Below are 23,191 nucleotides of genomic sequence, written 5' to 3'. Positions count from 1 at the left end.
CGATTGATGCATGTGAATTTCATAGTATATTAATGGTTAGAATTAGCTCACACACAAACTAAGTATCATTATATCTCAATTAGATATATATCGTCAATGAGATATTTATAACATACAATTTACTAATCCAAAGTATTAGTCAATCCGACTAATAGTATCATCATCGGAAATTACACCAACACATTGTGTTATGGCAAGAAACTTCCCATTTGAGGAAAATTATCAGTGATTCACAATATATGAATGTGGACTTCCAAGTAAGTCATAATCGACCGAAAAAACTTCCAAGTAGGTCGTAGTAGCGCGTCACAAGTCTTTGCCTTGCCAATACATTATGGTCCCTACGACTTTGAGCTTCTCACGTCATGGAAGACGACCTTGTCCAAATGAACGCAACGCGCAGCAAGAGTTTGAGGTTTTCAAATTCAACACTTAATAATTCCCTCGCTTCCCGTATAAAATCCCCATCAACCTCCCCCTCTTCTCCAACACACCACCAAACTCTCTCAGCTTAGCCTAATAGCCTTTACATTTCACACCAAAAAACTCCTCATTTTAGTCCCAAGAATGGCACAAATGCTGTGCGTTCTGCTTACATTACTAGCTGTGTCAACTTGTTCATCTGCCAGGCTCTTGAATGACCAGCTTCATCACCTCGAGCTTCCTAAAGCAGACAACAAACACAGTGTGTTTTTACCAGAAAACCCATCACACGAAGAGGCTCATCATCATCTCCGTCCTCAGCAGCATGTGTTTCCATGCCACACAGACAATACAGATCAAGCTTCTTCTTCTCATCTTCCTGCTGCTCCTAGATTTGGTGCTGCCGCAGCCGCCAAGTATGGGCCCCTGGTCTTGAATCTTCTTCCCAAAGGGACGAATCCACCTTCCGGACCCAGCAAAGGAACCAACGACCTCAACACCTAAACCAACCGCATACAACATTATTCACACAGAACAGAACCAGCCAGAGATTTCAACAAGTCATTGGTTTAGTTGGTCTCTTTCTTTGTTTTGGTCCTTCTATTTGTTAGCAGCAGATACTTGAAGTAATTTGTTCTTTCTCTGTTTCCAGTTTGGTTGGGACGTGTAAATATGATCATTACAGGAATTATAGATAGATAGGTAGCTAGCTAGGGTAAGGGTGAGATTTGATTCTCTTAATTTGTTTGGATCATTTATATATATCCTGATGATTTTTCTATAGAGTTATATAGAATATAACAAATTACAGTACTGGTTTACTTCCTTTTGGTTTTGTTTATTGTTCATGCGCCCGTCATGAACTTTGAAGAATTATTGGTGTTATTGACTTTAGTTGGAATTTAATTGGTTACATTCTTTCTTAATGAAAGATTAGTTTAATTTAATTAAACAATTGTGATACGAGCGTTGTTAGTATATATGCACGATAAGCGATAATCTAAACTATAGAGAGGGGGTTTCTCACACACACAACTAAAATGTTGTGGGAATTTGAACTTGAGACATCTTGTTTGCAAATTAATGTCATTTTCCACTCGGTTAGATTCCGTTGCCTAAATGCAAAGAAGAATAAAATAAAACAACGAGTAAGTCTCTTGTAAGACTTTATGACTAGTTATTTAATTTTGCGACCCTACCTAACCACTATTATTTTATTATGGATAATATTATGGTAGGTTGGATTGGTCCTAAAGTCGTAGCACCAGACCAGACCAAAGGTCTCCAAATTCTAGGGTCCAAACCAAAATAGATTTTTTTTTGCTCTGGTTAAAAGCCGGTGATCTAGGAGAGGAGAGAAAAATGCTTAATGGAACGCTCTAATCTATTCCTTTTTCTCTTTTTTTTTAAAAAATAATAATAATCACGGTTAAACCAATTTAAGTCCTCCAGTAGGTCCACATGAAAATGTAAGGAAATTGACATTTCTTGCAAAACTGAAAGTCATTCATTACTTCAAAGATTAAGAAAAGATTAAGAAATGAAGGTTTGCTGTCCATTTTTGACTTTGATAGTTGCCTGCAGAGCATAAATAAACGAACATAGACTTGAAGAAGCAAAAATGAAAAACAATAGTTAAAAGGTGAGGAGGGCTGGTTTCGATGTTCAACTCTAATTGGAGATTTGTAATTGGATTAGTGAGTTTATTGGGTTTGCATAAAGTGGGTTTAATCTTTGTCATAACCAAAGATTGAAAGATGTGAAGATGGACCTAACCAACAAAACGGTAATACCTCTAAATCTCGTCCCTTTTTTATCACTGGATTTTACATGAAAATTCAATTTGGTCAATAATTTTTTTTTAAACACCCAATTGGTAATTGTGTTTCCCAAAGTTTACAATTTATAAACATTCCATTATCTTTTGTTAAGTGTAGTTTTTATTTTTTTAGGATGTCCCTTCAATCTTTTTCCTCTAACTCAACAAATTAGGGTGTGTTGAGCTATTAGGGTTTAACAATTTGGGAAAAATCTTGGGGTGTAATCGAAATTATGAGATATAAGAAAAATAAAAAAGTCAAACCAAATTAAAATAAAATCAACAACTTACCAATGTATTTTGGTGTTATATGAAGTCACAATACATTTCTCACTCAATTAATTTAGGCTTCACTATAGTTAGCATCCAATCCGTGACCTTATACCTCACAATTTCGATTTCAATCCAAGATTTCCCTAAATTGTTAAACACTAATGGCACAATATACTCTAACTCATTAAGTTAGAGGAAGAAACTGAACCTGCTTCCTTAAAAAAATAAAAAATAAAAAATCACTTAATGGAATATATAACGGAATGTCTAAAAATTGTAAACTTTAGAAAACATAGTGATTAATTTGGCTAAATTTTTTTCTTAGTGATCAAACTAAATTTTCAGGTAAAATTCAATGACCAATAAGATATCTATCCATATTTTTCAAACCTACCAGTCGCCCAGTTAGACCTTTGGGTTTAGACAGCTTTCCAAGTAATCCACTGCTTAAAGAATTATAAATTTTGAAGAATTACGTGGACAATAAGCTTACCAATTCACTATCTTTATTAAGCTTATCAAGTGCGTTCTCTTTTCTTTGGTTTTCATGATATCATGACAACTAACTTAGTGGATAAGCCTTGCTTAATGCTTAATTCTTGGATTGGAGCATAATCACATAATTAAATATTGGGAATTAATCCATAAATGAGGATAAGTTAAAAAAAAAAAAAGAAGGTAAAATGTTAAGTTCTGACGTGTCATTTACATAAATTAAGCGGATAAATGGGATTTGGATATTCCAAAGTGGCAAACTGGCTTGTCATAATATTGTCCACATCGGTATATGCTTCCTTGTCTAGTAATATATGCTCTGTTCCTTCCCATTCACAGACTCATCTCGGTAAGAAAAACCAAAAGGAAACACACGGAAAACAAAAACAGAGCATTCAATGATGGCGAAGAGGAAGATCACCCTCTCTTTGTATACTCTGGTTCTCACTCTATCGGCGGTCTCTTTGGCATTTGCAGTCAGAGTAGTGCCTCTCACGCAACCCCATGAGAAACCAACTTTTCTAAGACCAACATTCAATCGCATTTTTGATACTTCCATGTATGGGATTTTGCAACTTGACAACGGTTTGGCTCAAACGCCTCAGATGGGGTTCGTCTCTCTCTCTCTCTCTCTCTCTGAAGTGTGTGTTTCTATCTTTTTCTATTTTAGCCTTTGAAGTTTGGTGTTTGTTGGTCCACTCACTCCTACCCACCATTTGGGATTGATTTTGATGAAAAACTGAAGTAAGATTCTTGATAATAGGAAATTTTTGTGGTTTTTTACAATTGGGTTTCAATCCAACCAACTTCTGTATATATGAATGGGAATTTTACTTCATTGTTCTGACTAGTTTGTTTCACTTGAGGACATTGTATATTGTTTTTGTTTATCAATATTGTACAATATGTGGGCAGGTGGAACAGCTGGAATTTCTTTGCCTGCAATATCAATGAAACCGTGATCAAGGAAACTGGTATTCTTTTTATGCTTTCTCTGTTCATCTACTTTTGTTGGTATTGATTCTTTGTGAATACCATTTATGAATTATTGGTTGCCTTTCCTTATTGCATCAATGGTTTCATGTTGGTTTGTATCCGGCACATGGTAAATATCTGTTCGTATAAATTGGAAAACATACCCACCTGATTCTATCAATCCAAATAAGTACAACAATTCCTTATCCTCAATCAAATTTTGTGAAAGTTACTGACTTTTCTTTTGATGATGGACAGCTGATGCACTCATCTCAACTGGCTTAGCAGATTTAGGCTATGTGTATGTCAATATAGGTATTATTCTGGCACACCTTAAGTATTTGGCAAACTTAATACATGCTTATGTTTATGATGTTATTCAATGTCATTGACTGCAGATGATTGCTGGTGTCAAACACGAAATTCGGAGGTCAGTTGAATTCCATTACTTCAACCAAAATATAGTTCACCGTCTCTATAACTTGTATCAGCAATTTTTGATTTTGTGGTTTGTGAGGAGCAACATCTTCATCTTATATGAAGAAAATTTGGCATTAATGATTCAAATGCAACTTCTCAGAATTATATCTCAGTCTAGTAGTTATAACTCGTCTGTCCTCTATGTGTCTATGCACATAGAGGATTAGCATAGATGAATATATGCAAAGTTTTCTATCAAAGTTCTTTGCATGGGAAAACTTGTAAAATTGAGCAATTGATGTGTATTTGAATTTTGATTCCTTAAAGTTGTTGTTTGGTTGAGCAGGGTCAACTGGTCCCTGATCCTAAAACATTTCCATCAGGAATTAAAGCTCTTGCCGAGTATATACACGGAAAAGGACTCAAGCTTGGAATTTATTCTGATGCTGGGTAAGTTGAAATTTTTATGTTATTTTACTTGAGTATCTAGTGTGCTATACTCATTACAACATCTCAGTATTCATCACCATTCTATTTGTAGGGCTTTTACCTGTCAAGTTCGACCAGGATCACTTTATCATGAAAATGATGATGCAAAGATGTTTGCTTCTTGGGTTAGTTTATGTTTCCTCTATTGGATGTTTGTTCAAAGTACATCTTTGACTTGGCGGGCATTCGACACCGTTGTACACTGCTTCTGCATTTTATAAATTTATATGGCTACCTTTTGTTAGTGAAAACTCAAACTCATTTAGAACAGACTCACCTCAATGCAAGTAACGGTCAATACTACTAAAAATTAAAGCCTTCTTATAACCACTCACAATGTTAATATACATTTTCTTTATTGATGTTTGCAAACAAAATCGAGTTGCCTGAATATTTGACAGTATTTAATCTTCCCCTGTGTCCCCTTATTAGTAAACAATTTGTTTGCGATCAGAGTTTGGAATGCATAAGTTCTGCTGAGAATTCTTCTAGCATTATAAGCATTCATTTTCTTTGGATATTACTAATAATTAAGGAGTAATGTTGTATTTTCAGGATGTGGACTATTTGAAATATGACAACTGTTACAATCTGGGCATCCCGCCAAAAGAACGGTATTAGCTCTTCTTGATCTCTTTTTAATATTGAAGGAATCACATTGAGTAGCTATAAGTTGATTTGATGTGGTTTCATACTTTCCAGATACCCCCCAATGCGCGAGGCCCTAAATGCATCTGGACACACAATTTTCTATTCAATCTGTGAATGGTAATCCACTTTATTGATCTATGCACTAAAATATTTGGATTAATTCACAATTAACTTGATAGAAATCCTAATTCAGAAATTCTTTACTTGACAGGGGTGTTGACGACCCGGCTTTATGGGCGGGCAAGGTTGGAAATAGTTGGCGTACAACAGATGATATCAATGATTCTTGGGCAAGGTTATAACTCTTTCTCCATTAACTTATGTGGACACTAACTTGATGGTCTCTGGGGTTATATCCTAGCTCTACATGCGCACATTGAAACCATAATTTGTAGAAAACCCTCAAAATGGTTTGTGGTAAATGCTTTCCCCTCAGAGGACCCTTTTAAAGGTTTCAAGAGCTTCATTACTTCCAAGTTTATGGTGCTCATTAGTGGATTTATATCAGTAATTGGACAAGAATGTCCAACATTTGTTGCCAATCATTGTTTCTCGCTGTCATCATTTGGTTGCAATATCTTATTTGCATGATCCTGGACTGTTAATAAAAGTTCTTGTTTCTATTTCTTGAATAAATCGTCGATGGTCGTACTGATAAAGTTGGCTGTAACTCTGTTATGAAGCATGACAACAATTGCTGATTTGAATGACAAGTGGGCGGCATATGCAGGACCTGGTGGATGGAATGGTACGGACATGAGCTTTTTGAAACAGATTTTGAAGGCATGATATGTTGGGTGTCAGTACTCCAACTGCGATATACTATTCTTACTCTCCATCTTATTCTTTCGGGCAGATCCTGATATGTTGGAAGTTGGCAATGGAGGCATGAGTTACCAGGAGTACCGTGCTCATTTTAGCATCTGGGCTTTGATGAAGGTCCTTCAACTTCTGTTTCTTTTGTCCTAGTTTGCATAGCCATCCCAGTAATTCAGATTTAGTTGTTGTCTTGTCGAGTTGTGTCAAAAAAGGCAATCTTATATGAGTAGTTAGTGGAAACTACTTGTTTTCTCTGTTCTGCTTTATTTCATATTCAAAAATTAGTTTTCCACTATGCTGTCCAGTCCTATTAAGTAGAATTTTTGTAATGGCTTTTATTGGTTGTTCAGTCCATGTGAACAACGAATAGTTTAATTCTAGCTTGCACAAGAGGCAGCATACGACATGTTGCATATGAAATTTTTTGTGCTTAGCTCATTTTGATATACTTTCAAGTTCTTCACATACTGAAAATTGGGTGTTCAAATATCCAGGCCCCTCTTTTGGTTGGTTGCGATGTAAGAAACATGACTGCAGAAACATTTGAGATTCTAAGCAACGAGGAGGTTATTGCTGTAAACCAAGGTGAGAGTTGTTGCTCTTCCTGTCTCTCGCTCTCACACTCACACTCACTCAATGCATCATGGTGTGTGTGTGTGTGTGTGTGTAATTGGTCTGAAGTATGATTTTTCCATATCTTTCATTTCTCATTCATAGATACCCTTGTATGTCACAATCTTTTCAAACTATGAAGTTATGAAAGTAAATGAGAGAGGACTTATTTATTTTGTTTTTGCAGATCCACTTGGAGTTCAGGGAAGGAAAGTTAGTGTTTCTGGAACAGATGGTTGCTATCAGGTCCTTCGTCTTGCATCCTCAATATCATTTTAAAGTGATGCTGCGACCATAAAAATGACTAATTGAAGAGAGTTTAGGTCAAATGACTTTTTCAAGCTCCCCACCGACATATGTGGGGGGCCTTTATCAGGAAGGGATTTTCTCTTCCCCTTCCCCGTAACTTTTCTGAGTGTACAGTCGTCTCGTCCCCCTGCTTGGGCTGTCTAGAAAGTGGCACAATTGCTTACTGGAAACATAGAAAAGTAGTATATCGGGTTGAGCTGAAATCACAAATAAAACGTAGTATTCATGTGGTGATATATGGTATTCTGGCAGAATACATCTCCCTTCGCATTTGGATCTTTAAAATAAGCCTAGTTGTATATATACTATTTGTTACACTTTGGTGTTTAATTATGATTCTGTTTTCCAGGTCTGGGCAGGTCCTCTATCCGGACATCGGCTGACCGTTGCTCTTTGGAATCGGTGCTCAAAAGCAAAGACTATAACAGTTACTTGGGAAGCACTTGGACTCCAATCCAGCATTAGCGTCTCCATAAGAGATTTGTGGGAGGTGAGCAAACTGACCAACATGGACATCTAACAAGAGTTTTGAGTGGGAACAAGGCTGTAATTTCTGGTTTAGGATTTAGTTGGCTTCATTTTTTTGGGTTTTATGCTTACATAGTATTCTAATTTCTTGTAGCACAAAGAAGTAGCGGTTGATGCTGTATCTTCGTTCGGTGCTCGAGTTGATGCTCATGACTGTCGGATGTACATTTTTACTCCCCAGACTCCCGCTCAGAAATATAGCTTAGCCTTTACTTAAAAAGCACCCTTTAAACAAGAGGTGATGTCCAACTATTAGTGCACCGCGATGATTCTCTGCAAGAGTTCATGGCTGTAATCTATAAACTTTTACCAGAACTTGGAAGCCATCTTAGTGCCATCTGTTATGAACATAAGAAAGTATTTGGATGTTAGTCTAATTGTTCATATTGCATTGTATATATTACCACATACTTATTTGGAATGACCATCAGTTGAAATAATGAGAAGGATTACAAAATGCCCCTACTTACAGAGGGTTTTTTTGCTTTTATATAATTCTTTCGAACTTTTACATGAAAACATTTCATTAACGACTAACATATATTACATAAATATCGTCCTGGAGAATAGGCAAAAGCTGTGAAGGCCCCCTCCTCCATTCACACACAAGTTTAAAGAGTTTGAAACTCTACTGGGAACTTAGAATGTAACTGAGACTTGAACGCCATGGCAAATCCACTCACAGATTCAAGGGGGGAAAGTCCTCATCATCATCCAGTTTGAATTGCTGCACGCGAATCCTGCAGTGTTAAACCATTTAAAAGTAAGGGGTAGGTCAGGCGGTAGTTTTTAAATTATGGTACGAAACTTTCACAGGTCAAAAATAGCCCTACGTCTCTTCATCGACCTCTGATAATTCTTGTTGCTTCTTCATAATGTACAGAGCATATGAAACATGAGTATTTGCCTGCTGGGTCGATACAGGTGAAGGCATTCCTGATAGTGATGGTGAATGCCTAGAACTCCCCAACTTGTGAGAGGGTTCCTTGGCTGGAGGAGAAACCAAGACAAGCTGACCAGATTGATGGACCTCTGGTGATCCACTTTCAGTGCCAGGAAGAAGTGGGAATTCTTCAGGTGAAAGATTGAAGCGGCTATCATTTTCACTTGTGTCTGTTTCTGTGGAAGCCTCAACTTGGCCACTGTTTTGAGGTGATTTCATCATTGCATCGTGCCTGCTAGACTCTCGAATCCTTCCCCTCCTCATCCTTGGACGCACATATCTGGAATAATTTTGGGTCTGCAATGCCCAAAGTAGTTAGTTTTGGGATGACAAATCCAGTCACCCAAAGAAAAGGAAGAAGAAACCAACAATAATTAAAACTTAAAATTGAATAAACAGTAAGAGTTAAATTTGAGATACCACGTCAGGTATAAATGTGCCCGTTCCTTGTGATTTCCTTGTTATCCCAACACCTATAGTAGCAGCAGATGGATGGGACGCACTAGGATGCCAGAGTGGCAGTCTTGCATATACTTTTGTTGCCTTTTCACAAAATTCATTCCAGTTGAGCTGCGGTGACCAAGCCAGGGCATTCCATGTGGTCTTATTACAGACTCCAGAAGGTGGAGCACGGTGGTGTGTAGAACGATGAAATGCCTGTCCATATAACATGCTACTATAATAACTGTCATACTCCCCCCAGAGGTCAGATTCTTCAGATCTTCCAATACCAAATGCACAGACAGGAGCATTCACATCTGGCCTTTCTCCTCTCCCATTCCTATCTATAGTGGTCACGAAGAATTTTTCAAGTTCTGCACCCATGCTTTCACCCGGTAGCTTTAATATCTCTCTAAGAGTTTGAGCTCCTAAGGAAAGAGCAGATTTTATACGATAGAAGTTTCCTGGGGGGGATTACGAGGTGCATCATGATCAGTTAATGAACATACAGAACTGGTAAAAATAAAATTATATGAAAGAATGAAAAGCATGCAACTTGAATAAGAGAATTTTAATAAAGTATAATCTAAATGGATATAGAAGATTAAAAAGATACCAAATATACGTTATAAAACATACCTTGTTAAGAAAACACAATCATCTTAATTCTTTCTAAATAGAATAATCCTCTAAGAGCGTGGTATAATTATTGAAGGACAGTGTTGTGAAAAATCAAGGTGTCTATCACTAATCTATTGTACAAACCTTCTCAGCATAAGGGCCATGGTTTGGTGCAATGGTGGGAGTGGAGGACTGACAAGCACTAGGGCATAGGTTCAACTCTTAAACAACAGCTTCACCCATAAAATTGTTAACAGTATGATCTAATCAAATCTCTACTCCTTGAGCTGGCTTCTTTATTATTCATTTATATTCTGCTTCAATTAATCACAGTAACTTTGATGATGGAGGAAGAAAAGATTTTCCCTCTGTGAAGTCCTTCTAGGAGCAACACAATTTAGTGCATATTTCCTTAAAGAGAGAGAAAACTGAACCAGCAGGTAAGTGGTCAAATACCTTTACTAACACTACGGCCCAGATTGTTGTCGTCTTTTAGAGGATCCACTATGTTGAGGTACTTAGTTGGGAATTCATGAACTGTAGCTTCGTCTGCCCTTATTGGATCTGAAAAAACATCTCTAGAGCTTCTCACAAACTCCTCACTGAGCAGTAATTCGTCTGCCTCAATTTGGGGTGCCACTATAGCAAATAATACAGATAAAGGATCCTCATTAAATGTGTAAACAGATCAGTTACACATTCACATTTTTTATCATAGCTTACCTATGATTTCCGGAAGGGAACATATCGCAACTGGACCATTTATACTGATACAATAATTGTCCCAATCAAATGTGCTATAGTATTCCAAAAATCTCTGCAGGACCTGTTGATAGAATTTCAAAGACGCATTTGAGTGCTTACAGATGCAAATGTGACTACTGAACTGAAATTAAACAAGAAAACAAAAGAAACACCTCTAAAGGACCACGAAGTGATGCATGAAACAGATTGATGATAAACAACACCAACGTTTCTAGTGCATATGTTGAAATCAAACCATAATGGGATCCAAGAATCCGGCTCTCATAGTAGCACCAAGCTTTGATTAAGATTATACTCTTTTTAAAAAGATGGTCTTTTCCGATCTGTTGGTCAACCTGAATAAGGGCATGTCAGTTGAAAAAAAAGTCACGCGCATTAAATTTTTAAATGAGAGAGAGAGTTAATATATTTTGTTGGTTTACAACTGCTCCAAAAAACTTAAGATGATAGGATGAGTCTCTCCAGCTACTGAAGAGCCCAACACAGAATTCAACATTAAATTGGAAGGTTGTAGCTGTAGGGCTTCAAACTCAAGATCTCCCGTACTGATATTATGTAAAAAAATTATTGGTTTACCACTGTCCCCAGAAAATCTAAGAGGTTTGCATGTGGAACAATTATGCTTTAAAACTGCAAAAAAAGAAAGGACAGAAAGAGCTGACTACATTTACTTAACCATAACAAAATTGTCTTTATGTGAATCAAGAGCTAAACATAGATCACGACAAAAAATTGGGGATAAACCAACTCCAAGACTGCCAATAGATCAGAATAGAAAGTAGAAGTGGAGCAGGTAGCATATACAGAAGAAATTCTGATGTAATGAAATGTAGAAATTGCAAGTGCATTTAAGTTTGTATTTGCAATTAATAGTGTGAAACTACAAAGCTTTTACGGAAAAATTCAAGCCAGCTGAAGGAAAGTTACTCTGGTTACTACTCTAAGCTGTTTTTTGTTTAAATAAAACGGAGCTTGATATTATATATAGGGTTAAGATTTAACCTGCTCCAGAAAGCACAGTGTACAGAGCCCAGCCATTTGATTGAAGGAGATGTCCGCTGCTATGTTATTCACTGTGAACTTTACAACCTTAACCTACCACCCAAAATCCAAAAAAAAAAACAAGATAAAGGAGATACAGTGGGCCCCCTTTTTAGAAGTAAGAAATGATAATACTTCCTTTATGCAACATGATTGGTTAAACAAAAGAAGCAACTAAGGCAGTGAAAATGATTCCCTTCAACTAGCACAAATACATTGAAATAATTTCTGTGTGAATAAAGATAGAACTAATTAAACAGTGATGGATAATACAAATCCCAACAAAAAAATTCACACAAAACAGCAACCATCTTGCAAACTAGTCCTTGAAAGGACAAGCAAGATTATAGAAAATAAGCATAGCAATTATTGCAAACGACAAAAAAAGTTAAAAAATCTCAACCTGTGCCCGAACATAACGGACATCTTTAAATTGAAACAAGGAGTCCTTCGGTTGACTTTCAAGGACACCACAGACAGCTATAGCTAATTCCTCCTCCGCGTTTTGATGGCAGATGGCAGTCAAATCAATATCTCCATCAGGAAGATAGGTCTTTAGTGGGACTGAGCCAAAGGAGAAGACCTGTAAGGCAAGCATGTTAAATAAACTCACATTAATTTCAGGATATTAAAATAGTTGCACATAATTATTGTAATAAACTGATCATTGATTCTCCCCATCAGAACTTTCTTATTACGTATAAGCAGTCAGAATGTATTTAAATGTTACAGATCGAAAACTTGCATCTCTGTCAATTATATTAAATTGAGGTCCCTAGGATGAAACACGTGGATACGAGCGACAATCAGATTCCAGATATAAATGGCCACGTATGTTAAATATTGACCAAAAAAGAACAGAGAGTACTAAATACATATACACATATAACACATAACACTTGCATGCCAAATACTAAAAGTGTATCCAACATGAACAGTTAACATACTGGATGCCTAACATTAAATTGATCGAAGCTGTCCAAATAAGTTCTCTGAACTTAGGTCAGATTTTCGCAGAACTAGGAGAATATAACAAATTCAAAAACCTCTGAATGCCTCAAAGACTTTTAAGAACTGTTCTCTAATGTAATAGTAAAGCACCAAACTTACATTGATTGGCATTGAAAGCTGGATATAAGAAGCTTTAGCAAGCTAGATCATGTGGCATTGAAGGATATCAGCCAAAAAAAAAAACCTCAAATATAACCAGGGAGTTTTATCACAACATATAAGAAATGCCATTTTTTTTTAAAGCAGGGAGTGTACAACGTCAATGGTCGCTTCATATTAACACTTACAACTTTGTTTGGCTTCTTTTGGCTGTAACAACATACCACATCTATATACATGTAGTCCCACAAGCTCTTTCCGTGCAAATGGGAAATCAAATATATTACCTAGGCTAGGCATGTTGGCTACACTTACAGATCCCAACTGATAAAGGAAATAATGGGAATGCTTCAAAGTGCTAGGGATGGAGAGCGTACATCTAATCACAGAATTGGATGCCCTAGATAAATCAGGCCCTTTTTAGGTTATGATTTTAATGACATTGTTCCATATTAAAACATTAAGAATGACCAATCTAGACAACATACAGACATAATCAGAGAAAACCTAATTATCAAACACATCAATATTGACATGTGATGACAATTTTAATTCCTCAACCACAAACTATAAAGTTACATGCATTAAAAAAAAGAAGGATTCACCACCATTTCCAATCCCTATTCCACCCCCCACTCCTTCGCGCCAAAAAGCAAAAAATACAGAAAAGAAAATTAGGGAGCTGGGGAACTTCTCACCTCAGTTCCAAAATGACCTTTGATAAGCCTCTGAATATAACTAATAAGCCCCCTCCGCCTCCACTCAGAACCTACATTTGGTTGTATAGTCCATAAGATCTCTTGGGTCCTGTCCTCAGCCATCATCCAGAGTTCCACATCAATTGACAACGCCCTTGGATTATGTGAAGGGAAAGAGGAGCATGGTAAAAGTTTCTCTTGAATATCGTCCATAAGGGCAAAAGGTGAGACTTTCAGCTCTTCAAAAATGAAACCCAGGAAGCCACAAAAACACTCTGCCTAATTATGATTTTAACAAGTGACTGTCTACACAGTTTTATAAACCTATGGAACTAAGAAGTTTAAAATATGAATCGTTTGGTGGAATGAAATGAGTTGGTCAAAAGACATCTTGAGAACAAAGTGAGAAGGACAGAAAAACTGTCATCCAGAGCCGTTTTGAGCAGATGAGTAGCAATAAAATGGTTCATAGATCAGTAGAACTTAATCCAGGGTATGTGTATTCAGCAGAATGAGACAATAACCAGCTAATTAGATGCATAAAAACTCGAGCAAAGTTTGTCCATATCTGTTGTATCCTTGGACTCTGTTTTGTAACTCCTTGTATGCTCTGAAAGCAATTTTGCTCAAAAGAAAATATTTTGGGGCTATTTGGACATGTGTGATAAGAGGATAGGAGAACAGAAATCGTGAAATAATTAATGAAAAACAGAAAAGAATCAAGTCCTCAAGGGAAATTATCTGAAAACAAGGCTCTGTAAACATGAAAAGATGTAGAAGAAGAGAATAGAAGTGATAACCAAAAAATGTTTCCTTTCCTCTATGAGAAAGCTCTAAGGTTGGATTTAGAAGCAAAAAGCAGAAGAGAAGCAAAATGATGACGGGCAAAGAAATGAAATGCAACAAATGCGATTACATCTTGGCGTGAACACATCTAGGCGTTAAGAGAACTCAAATACTACCCAACATAAGGGAATTAATCAAGACTTACTACCAAATAAAGTTTAGTTTCACTTTTCTCAAATTTTCAGGTTTCTCTGAACACTGGATTCTTCCTCCATAAATAAGTTAACAAAAAAGATAAATGTGATGGGGTTAAGAATGAAAATTTCTATGGCTTGCACATATGGTACTAATTAGTCCATTCTTAGCTGTTTCTCATTGTTACCACTCCAAGCTTTGCCCTAATTAATTCCCAGAATGCATAAATCTAATGACCCTCATTAAAAACAAATCCTATCTGTTCTCTCCCCTTGAGTAAAATATTAATTGCAATGGTTGCAAAAGGGATTTAGAATTTGTTTTCATACCAAATACTTCAGTCACTTGTTTTCCTACTAAAAATGTCAGTTTAACCTATATGAGCACTCATTAAATGCCATGAGGTCTCAGGAAACTCCAAATCATTTTGGGGCCCACAATCAACTATGCTGCATTGACCTCACCAAGTTGCTCCAGCTCAGGTGTGTAAAGGCATTTCTACATTTATTTCCAGCTCATGACCAGAAAAGATTACAGAATCTCCCCGGAACACTGTGTTGGGATCTATTACAAAAGTGGCGGGCACCACCTCATTGTTATTTGATCCCCCGCCGGAATGTATCTAAAATTGCCCCATGACCAGGCAAGTCAAGATGGCCTGAAAATCATGTTACATAAACTTTGAATATGTGCGGAGCACAGGTGTGAGGAAACAGTACGAAGTCTGCCTGATATGTCTGAAATACCATGACTGTTGGACATGTACACATGAAGCTTGTCCAAAAGGAAACGACCAACTGAACTTTGTAGACAACCAAGTACCGAGAATTGTAAAAACGGAAAACAGGAGGTCATCCTTATGATTTTACAATTGGAGGATACACGAATATGCCACACTGCATACCGAAGTCCTCATAAACTGCCACAATTTTCAAGTTTGGTACTCAAATTGAAAATCTTGATTCCTAATTCGCCATTAGGGGAAAATCTGTGAATAATCTCACAGACCGCAATATAATTGTTACATAACCCAACATTACAAAGAAAAACTATAACAGTATAGTTTAACAAAAACTAGCTTCCTTATTGCCAGTGAGACTGTCCTTTCACTCTAAATGTATTCACTCTAAAGAACAAAAATAGTTCAATTTGGACTTAAACTGTCCTTTCAAGCATCCTTTGATCCAAGCTAATAAATATTGCACAGGAATTGATTAACGCTCCAAATGGGCTGAAAACCCACCCTTATACATTCCTGTCAGACCACTCATGCTAAAGATCCCTTTTTATTTCTTTTTTGCGGTTAAATTTGTAGACTCAGTTGGGATGAAATAGATTTTATAAAGGGCTTTTTTTTTTTTCATTTTGGAACTCGTATGTAGGTTAAAAACTTCTCAGTAAAACAGACAATAAATCATTTCCAATATGAGTTAAGACATGAAGCTATCTGAAAAGTCCACTTATTATGTAAAGCAGTAACACAGTAAACACTTATCCAAAATGATTTGAGACATGAAGCTATTCGAGAACTCCACTTATTACGTGAATCTCCCCCGTAACATCTCCAAGAACTAACCTAGTTGGCTGTTTTTCTTTTAAGCCTTTTGGTCTAATCTAATGTTTTCTGAAAGTCTCTCATGCTATAGATCACTCTCACTCTTGTACTTCAAGTTTCCAGATTTAAAAGGTGACCTTTTCCCTATCGGTAAATATGCAGAGTTATAATTAATCCTTCAGGGATCCTCACATCCATATACTTTGAAGAGCATATTTGAGGTGTTCTGCCAACATGTTTCCATTTTCAACCGACTATTAATTAGGGGTACAATGCAATGATGTTAGTTGAGATTAAAAAACTTAATAGACTAAGTTCTTCCATTAGAAAAGTGACGAAAAACACATTTTAAGGATTTGATTAGTGCATTAGATTGATTAGAGATTATAAATTTGATGATTTGGGATTCAAGGATTTAATTGAAGCCTTAGCAACCCCTTTTGTTCTTCTTCCTTCCCCTCTATTTCTCTCCTTCATCTCTTTTTCTTTATTGGCTTTGCATCATAAATTTTGATCTCAAAATCCCTTTAACTGTGTTGGAGGAGTCTAATTTTATCGCATACTGATCCTTTACTTGTCTTCTTTTTGCTGATTTTTCCCTTGTTTTAACTTGAATTTTAACCTAAGCCTTTATTAACTCCAAACATTATTTTCAATGTTGAAGTTAAACTCCAAACCGTAGACAAGGACCCTTTTGATACACAGCTCGAATTGGTTATTTACAATGCCAAAAACAGGATAGATCCATTTCCATTATCATAGCATGACAATTAAAGCCATACGCCAACAACTGTATGGACAAAACTAATAAACCTAAAATCCTTTCTTAAAACTAAACAGATCTTTCAGCCCTAAGAGACTCAGACAATTTAATTTCAACACCCAAAAAAATGCACACATGCCCCAATCTTTTTCCTAGTTAGTCTCTAATTTCCTTTTTACCCTTAAAAAATTGAAACAAAAAATGCCCAGGTGAGAAATGAAAACCCTCCACCACTTCACCTTGGCCAACGGCCATGGCCACCTTTATTTAATTTTTTATTTTGAAACTTGAAAAGACAGAAAAAGCTAATGAGTGAGAAAATGATGGAAGAGAAAAGAACTAAACAAAAAAATTAAAGCGTTAACTGACTTTGAATTCAAAAAGACTCACCCTACTTCTAGGTATGGCTGTTATCATGTTCTTGCTTTTTACTTGCTCTATTGCTTGGTTTCACGGGAACATCAAGTAGTAAGGCATTACGCATACCTATGGTGCAAATGATTATCTGCATTGTAAAGACTAATGCTATAATTTTTTTACCCTCTTTTGACCGTAACCACATGCTGAATAGCAACATGTCTGTGATTTGGCTATCTGTAATCCTCGAGTCGAGACATTGTGATGTTTTAAGTAGCAACTGGGGAAGCTGCCAATCCGAAAAGCAAAGGAACCCAAATAACAAGAAACCTTACTATTATGGTGTCTAACAGAAAATTAATCTATCATTAACTTGCTTATTGAAAACACAGTCATGCTAGAGGAAGGAACCTTTTCTTTTTCAAACAGAACTATTGCAATCGTTCAAGAAACAACCCCATGTTTGACAATATCTACACTACCAGTGAAATTCATCAAACCCAGCTAAATGTATCACAATAAGCAAATGTGGAAAGCATTCACTGCAAAGAGATACAAAATATTAAAGTTCAGAGAGTTTTACCTTTGACAGTGTCAAAGTGGTTTCTTTCTTCTCCTCCGCTTCATCTTCTTGCTTTGGCTAAAGCCCACTTCTTTGTTAGACCCATTTGACGCAAGCAAGAACATGAGCACCATCTTGGTCACTAATCAAATTTAAAACCCTAATAGCAGACCCAGGAAGAGAAATGCTCAAGAGTCAAAACGAAAAGAGTACCCCTAAAGCCAACAGTGAAGGCTCCACTGCTCCAATAAACCATAAAGTCGATGGTGAGGGACCCATCTGATGACGTGGCAAGATCCAGAACCGTCATTGAAACAACCCCGATGGAATGTCAGCCGTCGATTAAAATAACGATCCTACACGTGTGCCATAAAGTGCCATGGATAAACCCATATATTAAAACCCGCCAAAATTAACCACAACCCAACCCAACAAATTCCCGCCATGATAACTCTCACTCCTAAAACCCTATCCCCTTTCTCATTTCTCTGCAACCCCATACCAAAACACCAAAATCAAAACTCAAAATATACCATTGTAACCCAATATTCAGACTCCAGCTCAAAGCCAACCTTCAATACCAATTGCGAGTCTGAGTTCCAGACCGAGAGGGGTCTTAAATTTGATATCGGCGAGACCTTCTTCCGCCATGAAAGCGCCACCGGCCGCGACCTCGGCGTGCTCGCCGCAGCGCTGTACAAGAGATCCAAAGGCAAATTGCGAGTTCTCGATGCACTGTGCGGCTGCGGAATTCGATCCCTTCGGTACCTCATCGAGGCAGACGCCGATTTTGTTTTAGCAAATGATGCAAATGATGATAACAGGAAAGTTATCACGGAGAACTTGTCGCAGGTAGAGAGTAGTTCTGGCGACGATCCGAGGTGGGCAGTGACGATTTCGGATGCAAATCGGATCATGACGGAGTGTTATCTCAAAAGAGATTTCTTTGATTTGATTGACATTGATTCATTTGGGAGTGATTCCTCGTTTCTGAGGTCGGCGATTAATGCTTTGAAATTGGATGGGTTGTTGTATGTTACTTCCACTGATGGATTCTCGTCGGGTGGTCGCAGGCCTCAACAGTAAGTGTTACATCTAATTTCTAGCAATGGGTTGTTTTCAATTCTGTTTGATTCTTTAAAGTTTGATGCTTTGTATAATAACTTGTCCCAATTCTTGACCATTTGAAATTACAAGACGTCCTTGCATTTTTCATTCATGGGTTGCACATTCTGCTATGCTTGTTTACCAAAATGTTAATGCATTTGAATCTAATTCAAATGCGTTTTGCAATTGAATACCAAATTTATATTTGGATATGATTTTTCCAATGCCATCAGTAGGCAAGTGACAACTGTTTGTTTGTGTCTCTAGAACTTTAGCTGCATATGGAGCTTATGTTCGACCTATGCCATATTCAAATGAGCTTGGTTTGCGAATGCTTATAGGAGGGGCTGTGAGGATAGCTTCTGTGCTGGGGTATCGAGTTACTCCTCTATTTTCATACTATTCATATCATGGACCCATTTTCAGAGTCATGCTCCGTGTCAATCGAGGAAAGCTTCCTGATAACAGGTGAAGGGGCTGTATGATTTTGTACGCGTGAAAGCTGTGTGATTTATTAGGTCTTTATGTTGTTGCTTACCAGTTAATTTAAATTCACCACAGAAATTATGGTTTCATCAGCTACTGCCACAACTGTGGAAGTTCTCAAGAATATTCATGGGCTGAACTTGGTCGGATGAGTTGCCCCTGCAGCGATTCAAAGGTACAAGGATGCGTTTCTTCGCTAAAATTCGCTCTCATTCATGTAGTGGTATGACTTATTTTATTTTGTCAAGTTCCCAAGTTTTTGTTCTTTCTTTTGACTGTGAAATAACCATGTCTGGACTTAAATCTCAAATGAAATATTAACTTGTGTCAGTACTTTCCAGGTCTCCAAGTCATTAGTTGTTTCTGGCCCCCTCTGGACGGGGCCTCTGCATGATACCGTTTACATTACAGAAATGCTGCATTTGGCTGAGGAATGGGGATGGGCAGGCAGTGGCTCGGGAACTGATCTCGACAAGCTTTTGAACCAAATGGTGGCCGAGAGTGACCCCAGATTACCGTTTGGGTACACCAAGTTGGACGAGGTAGGTCCTCAAGTGAACAACTTATTTTCACCACAACTCTTTTGTTCCAACAAGTTATTAATCTTGTAAACCATATTGTAACTGTCAATTTTCTGTCCCAGGTGGCCAGCCGTGCGAAAGTAAATTCTCCACCGCTCAGAGCCGTTATGTCCACCCTTGAAAAGGTATTTCCACACAACTCACTTTGGCAAAGCATTTTGTTGGGATTAGCTAATGGACCAAAAATAGGGCACATGTCAGTAGTGCATGTCCAACAGTTGGAGTTTGGGGGTCCTGGGGCGTGGGGTACGAGTGCATGTTGGTCAATTTTGGGAGCTGCTGGGTATGAGTGCATGGTGGACAACTGGAGTTCTAGGAGCTGCTGGGTATGCGTCTTATTGGAGTGCATGCTGGACATTTGGAGTTCGGGGGCTGTTGTGTATGAACGTTATTGAACCAAAGACTAATAGTCTTGTTGCTGGGTTAAATTCTGTGCAGGAGGGATATGCTGCGAGTAGATCACACATTGAGTCCAACGCAATCAAGACAAACTGTTCAATGGCAGGTTGCATTAGAATTGCTAAGCAACTTCAGCAGTGCTCCAGTGCTGAATGATTTCCAATACCAGGAGAGCAGAAGACGGGGCCAGAAAAGTTGCATCCAATTTTGTAGTGTGCGAGCGAGCAACTAAGCGTGGAGGTGTTGATGTTCGAGAAGAAGTGTCGTTGCTGCTCTGATCAGGCTAGAATGTGGATTTTTTTTAGTTTTTATATTCAGAAAAGAGGGGGGGTTGGGGTTTGAACACATGAAGATGAAAGAGTAAATGCTCTTGACCATTTCAACTAATATCCCTTCCCCTAAAATGTGGGTTTTAGGGCGATAACTTATGTAACAGTTGGGAGTTCGAGAGATTCAGAAGATTTCTATTGAGTAATGAATTTACACATTCTATGATAACCCTCGCAAGTTTCCACAGAAAGCAATGGTCACAAGCATTGATTATAAAAATGGGAAGCAATAAAAAGAAAGTTTTTCCATGCCTCCAAGCAAGGTGTAAGAACCAGTTCACAGGAGAAAGCGAGTACTGCCAAGCCCTCTGCTTCTTATTGAATAATCATAAGCAAAAATTTCGGATGCAAAAACATGGGCTACAGTAGCCCCTTTTGCTTCTATAGAAGAAGTGCACATGGGTCGTGGCCATAAACAAAATTGGAACCTAGGACATTTTTATAACATCCAATAGGATTCAAAATTGGGAATTATTTACTTGAAACAGGGTATTGGGACCCAAGACCTGTGAGTGGAGGTTGAGCACCACACTAACGGGGATAATTGCTACATTTGGGTGCTAACCAAGCTTGTATATTTAGGGCCAATTTTATAAGACAACCATGAAATAAAACCATAATAACAAATTCTAAGGTTTGCATTATCATCAAATCAAAACATCCATAACATCAGTTTTATCCTTAAAAAGTATGAAAATAGCATGGGAATCACAAAAACTTCCTACACAAAACTCAAGTCCAGAAAATTGTGTAGCTACTGGGAAACATCGATCACATAATCAAAGGATTGAAATGCTTATTCAAGTACGAGCAGGAACAGGGGCACCAGCAGGTCGAGGACCTTGGCCAGGCTGACCAGGCCTTGGGGCATCATCCTGAAAATCAAAATTTCAGCATATCAGGTAAGCTAAGGATATACCGTCGGCCTTCTATAGGCATGTCCTTTTGAATTGGGCTAACATGCATGTGCCAAGTGCAAAACAGGAATATGTAAGCAGGCAAAATCAAGTTATGTTTTACTATTTTCCTTAAAGTAAAGGATGAAAACTAACAAATAAAGAATACAACTCGACATGACTATAAGGAGAGAAGATATGACCAGACCTTTTAATGACTAGCAAACATAAAATAGATGGCCACATAAATGAAACGTATGATAAGAACCATAAAAACGGTTGTAAAAAAGTATATTGAAGAGAACTTGACAGTAAGGAAACGAAACATAGTTCCGGATCAACCAATGAAATGTAAAGGTTTCAGAAAAGCTTGTCAAGATAAAATCTTGAGATTACATGATTACATTTGTTCTAGTACAAGAACATGAAGACATAATTTTCTATCATTCATCCCATTGTAATCAACAAATATCGGTATCTCTGACAACAAGGTTGGAAGGACCCAGATTTTTGTTGGGCTCTATTGCAAATTGCCCCAATGTGATTTGAGAATAACAAAACTCAACAAGCCATGAATCAATGAGAAACTTACCCTGCGTCTGATGAATCGCTGTGGTGGCTCACGGTTCCTCCTGTTGGTGCGAGATCGCACCCTCACAACGTGAGAGTGAATTGCGCAGGAAACGCAGTACTGCATCTTGGCATACAATTTTGGCAGAGTGTATTCTACATATCACAAACGAAAAACAATCATTTACATATTTATCTATTTGTAATTTGCAATTTTCACAACTCTATCCAATTTACATTTTCACTACGGAGATAAATGAATGAGAAAACAGAGAAATGAGGGAAAACTGGAACTTACGCTCATAGACACAAGCTTCCTGGACATCTCTAACCGCAGCTTGCTCAACAATGTTCCTCACCAAGAACCTCTTGATGGCCTTGTCCTATTTCACCATCAACACAAAATCAAAACCAATCAATCACATATTTATAAGATGCACATACGTATAGATACACAGACGTGTATGTATGTATGTATGTATGTATACGCATACCTTAGGGCAGCACTTGCCGCAGTTAGAGCAGCGGATGAACTTGACGTGTCCACGGCCGTGCTTGTTACGACCACCATTTCGGCGCTTGAAAGTCTGCAGAGAGAACAAAAAAACGATAATTAAGCAAAAAGAAAACAGAGAACAAAGAGATGGAGAAGACATAGTGGTTGAGGGTGAAGATCGGACCATGATTTTCCAGAAGAGGGAGACGAGATCTGGAGCTTCGGGGTCGTCGGCTCAGGCTAGCTAGGGTTTTCGCTGCTCACAAGCCAGAAAGTAAGTGGTTTCGGGAAAGCTTCTGTTTTATATGGGAGAGTGGCCTGGCGCCCTAGCCAAAAAAACGCCCCTTCGTTTGTTGGAAATTTGTAATTACCTCCCCAAAGGTTTTGGTTTTCCGCCTTTTAAGCCCAACAGTATCAATTTAGATATGAGAGCATAAAAAATAGGATTAATATAGGGTTTTTTTTTTTCCAACCAAAAAAAAATATAGGGTTTTTTTATAATTATTTTTAAACATAAAACAATTTGTTTTTTTATTTATAAAATAGCTAACAACAATCATGGTTGTTAACATTTAAAGATCCATAATTGTTTGTTATGGTTGAAATTTTGAAATTCGGATCTCTTGATTTTTGGGGTTTTTTTTTTTCTAGCATTTTAAAATAGTCTTAAACATATG

At 37.5% G+C, this 23,191-nt stretch overlaps 4 protein-coding genes across 6 annotated transcripts; 2 read left to right on the top strand and 2 right to left on the bottom strand.

Annotated features, from left to right (window-relative positions):
- Positions 1–3,247: 3,247 nt before the first annotated feature.
- Positions 3,248–8,308, top strand: LOC103332884 (Melibiase family protein). Its single transcript, XM_008235651.2, has 15 exons — positions 3,248–3,620; positions 3,926–3,984; positions 4,244–4,300; positions 4,384–4,415; positions 4,752–4,855; positions 4,947–5,019; positions 5,450–5,508; positions 5,597–5,662; positions 5,757–5,840; positions 6,229–6,293; positions 6,402–6,484; positions 6,859–6,949; positions 7,164–7,222; positions 7,635–7,775; positions 7,908–8,308. The coding sequence occupies exons 1-15, from the start codon at positions 3,409–3,411 to the stop codon at positions 8,028–8,030; spliced, it is 1,308 nt and encodes a 435-aa protein (XP_008233873.2). The 5' UTR covers positions 3,248–3,408; the 3' UTR covers positions 8,031–8,308.
- On the bottom strand, positions 8,225–17,873 carry LOC103333071 (PAP/OAS1 substrate-binding domain superfamily). Of its 2 annotated transcripts, XM_008235864.3 has the most exons (10): positions 17,672–17,789; positions 13,433–13,586; positions 12,028–12,207; positions 11,586–11,678; positions 10,736–10,918; positions 10,542–10,644; positions 10,275–10,457; positions 9,177–9,661; positions 8,647–9,053; positions 8,225–8,553 (listed from the first exon to the last, which is right to left on the bottom strand). In XM_008235864.3, exons 2-10 carry the CDS (start codon positions 13,556–13,558, stop codon positions 8,493–8,495), a joined length of 1,821 nt encoding a protein of 606 aa, XP_008234086.3. In that variant the 5' UTR covers positions 13,559–13,586; positions 17,672–17,789; the 3' UTR covers positions 8,225–8,492. The 2 variants fall into 2 exon arrangements, with proteins under 2 accessions (XP_008234086.3, XP_088908640.1); XM_089052514.1 differs by lacking the exon at positions 13,433–13,586 and having other exon boundaries at positions 17,672–17,873.
- Positions 17,874–18,053: 180 nt separating this feature from the next.
- Positions 18,054–20,737, top strand: LOC103332883 (N2,N2-dimethylguanosine tRNA methyltransferase). Of its 2 annotated transcripts, none has more exons than XM_008235649.3 (6): positions 18,054–18,732; positions 19,025–19,225; positions 19,319–19,466; positions 19,585–19,785; positions 19,887–19,949; positions 20,263–20,737. In XM_008235649.3, the coding sequence occupies exons 1-6, from the start codon at positions 18,095–18,097 to the stop codon at positions 20,377–20,379; spliced, it is 1,368 nt and encodes a 455-aa protein (XP_008233871.2). In that variant the 5' UTR covers positions 18,054–18,094; the 3' UTR covers positions 20,380–20,737. The 2 variants fall into 2 exon arrangements, with proteins under 2 accessions (XP_008233871.2, XP_008233872.2); XM_008235650.3 differs by having other exon boundaries at positions 18,055–18,732; positions 19,319–19,418.
- Positions 20,738–21,172: 435 nt separating this feature from the next.
- LOC103332882 (small ribosomal subunit protein eS26x-like) lies at positions 21,173–22,840 on the bottom strand. Its single transcript, XM_008235648.2, has 5 exons — positions 22,699–22,840; positions 22,513–22,605; positions 22,317–22,401; positions 22,041–22,174; positions 21,173–21,427 (listed from the first exon to the last, which is right to left on the bottom strand). Exons 1-5 carry the CDS (start codon positions 22,699–22,701, stop codon positions 21,353–21,355), a joined length of 390 nt encoding a protein of 129 aa, XP_008233870.1. The 5' UTR covers positions 22,702–22,840; the 3' UTR covers positions 21,173–21,352.
- Between the last annotated feature and the right edge of the window lie 351 nt (positions 22,841–23,191).

The sequence above is a fragment of the Prunus mume genome, linkage group LG5 (genome assembly GCF_029339155.1).
Source record: "Prunus mume cultivar Tortuosa linkage group LG5, ASM2933915v1, whole genome shotgun sequence".
Classification (NCBI taxonomy): domain Eukaryota; kingdom Viridiplantae; phylum Streptophyta; class Magnoliopsida; order Rosales; family Rosaceae; genus Prunus; species Prunus mume.
The sequence above is the reverse complement of the archived record's forward strand: the minus strand, read 5'-3'. Positions and strand labels throughout refer to the sequence as shown.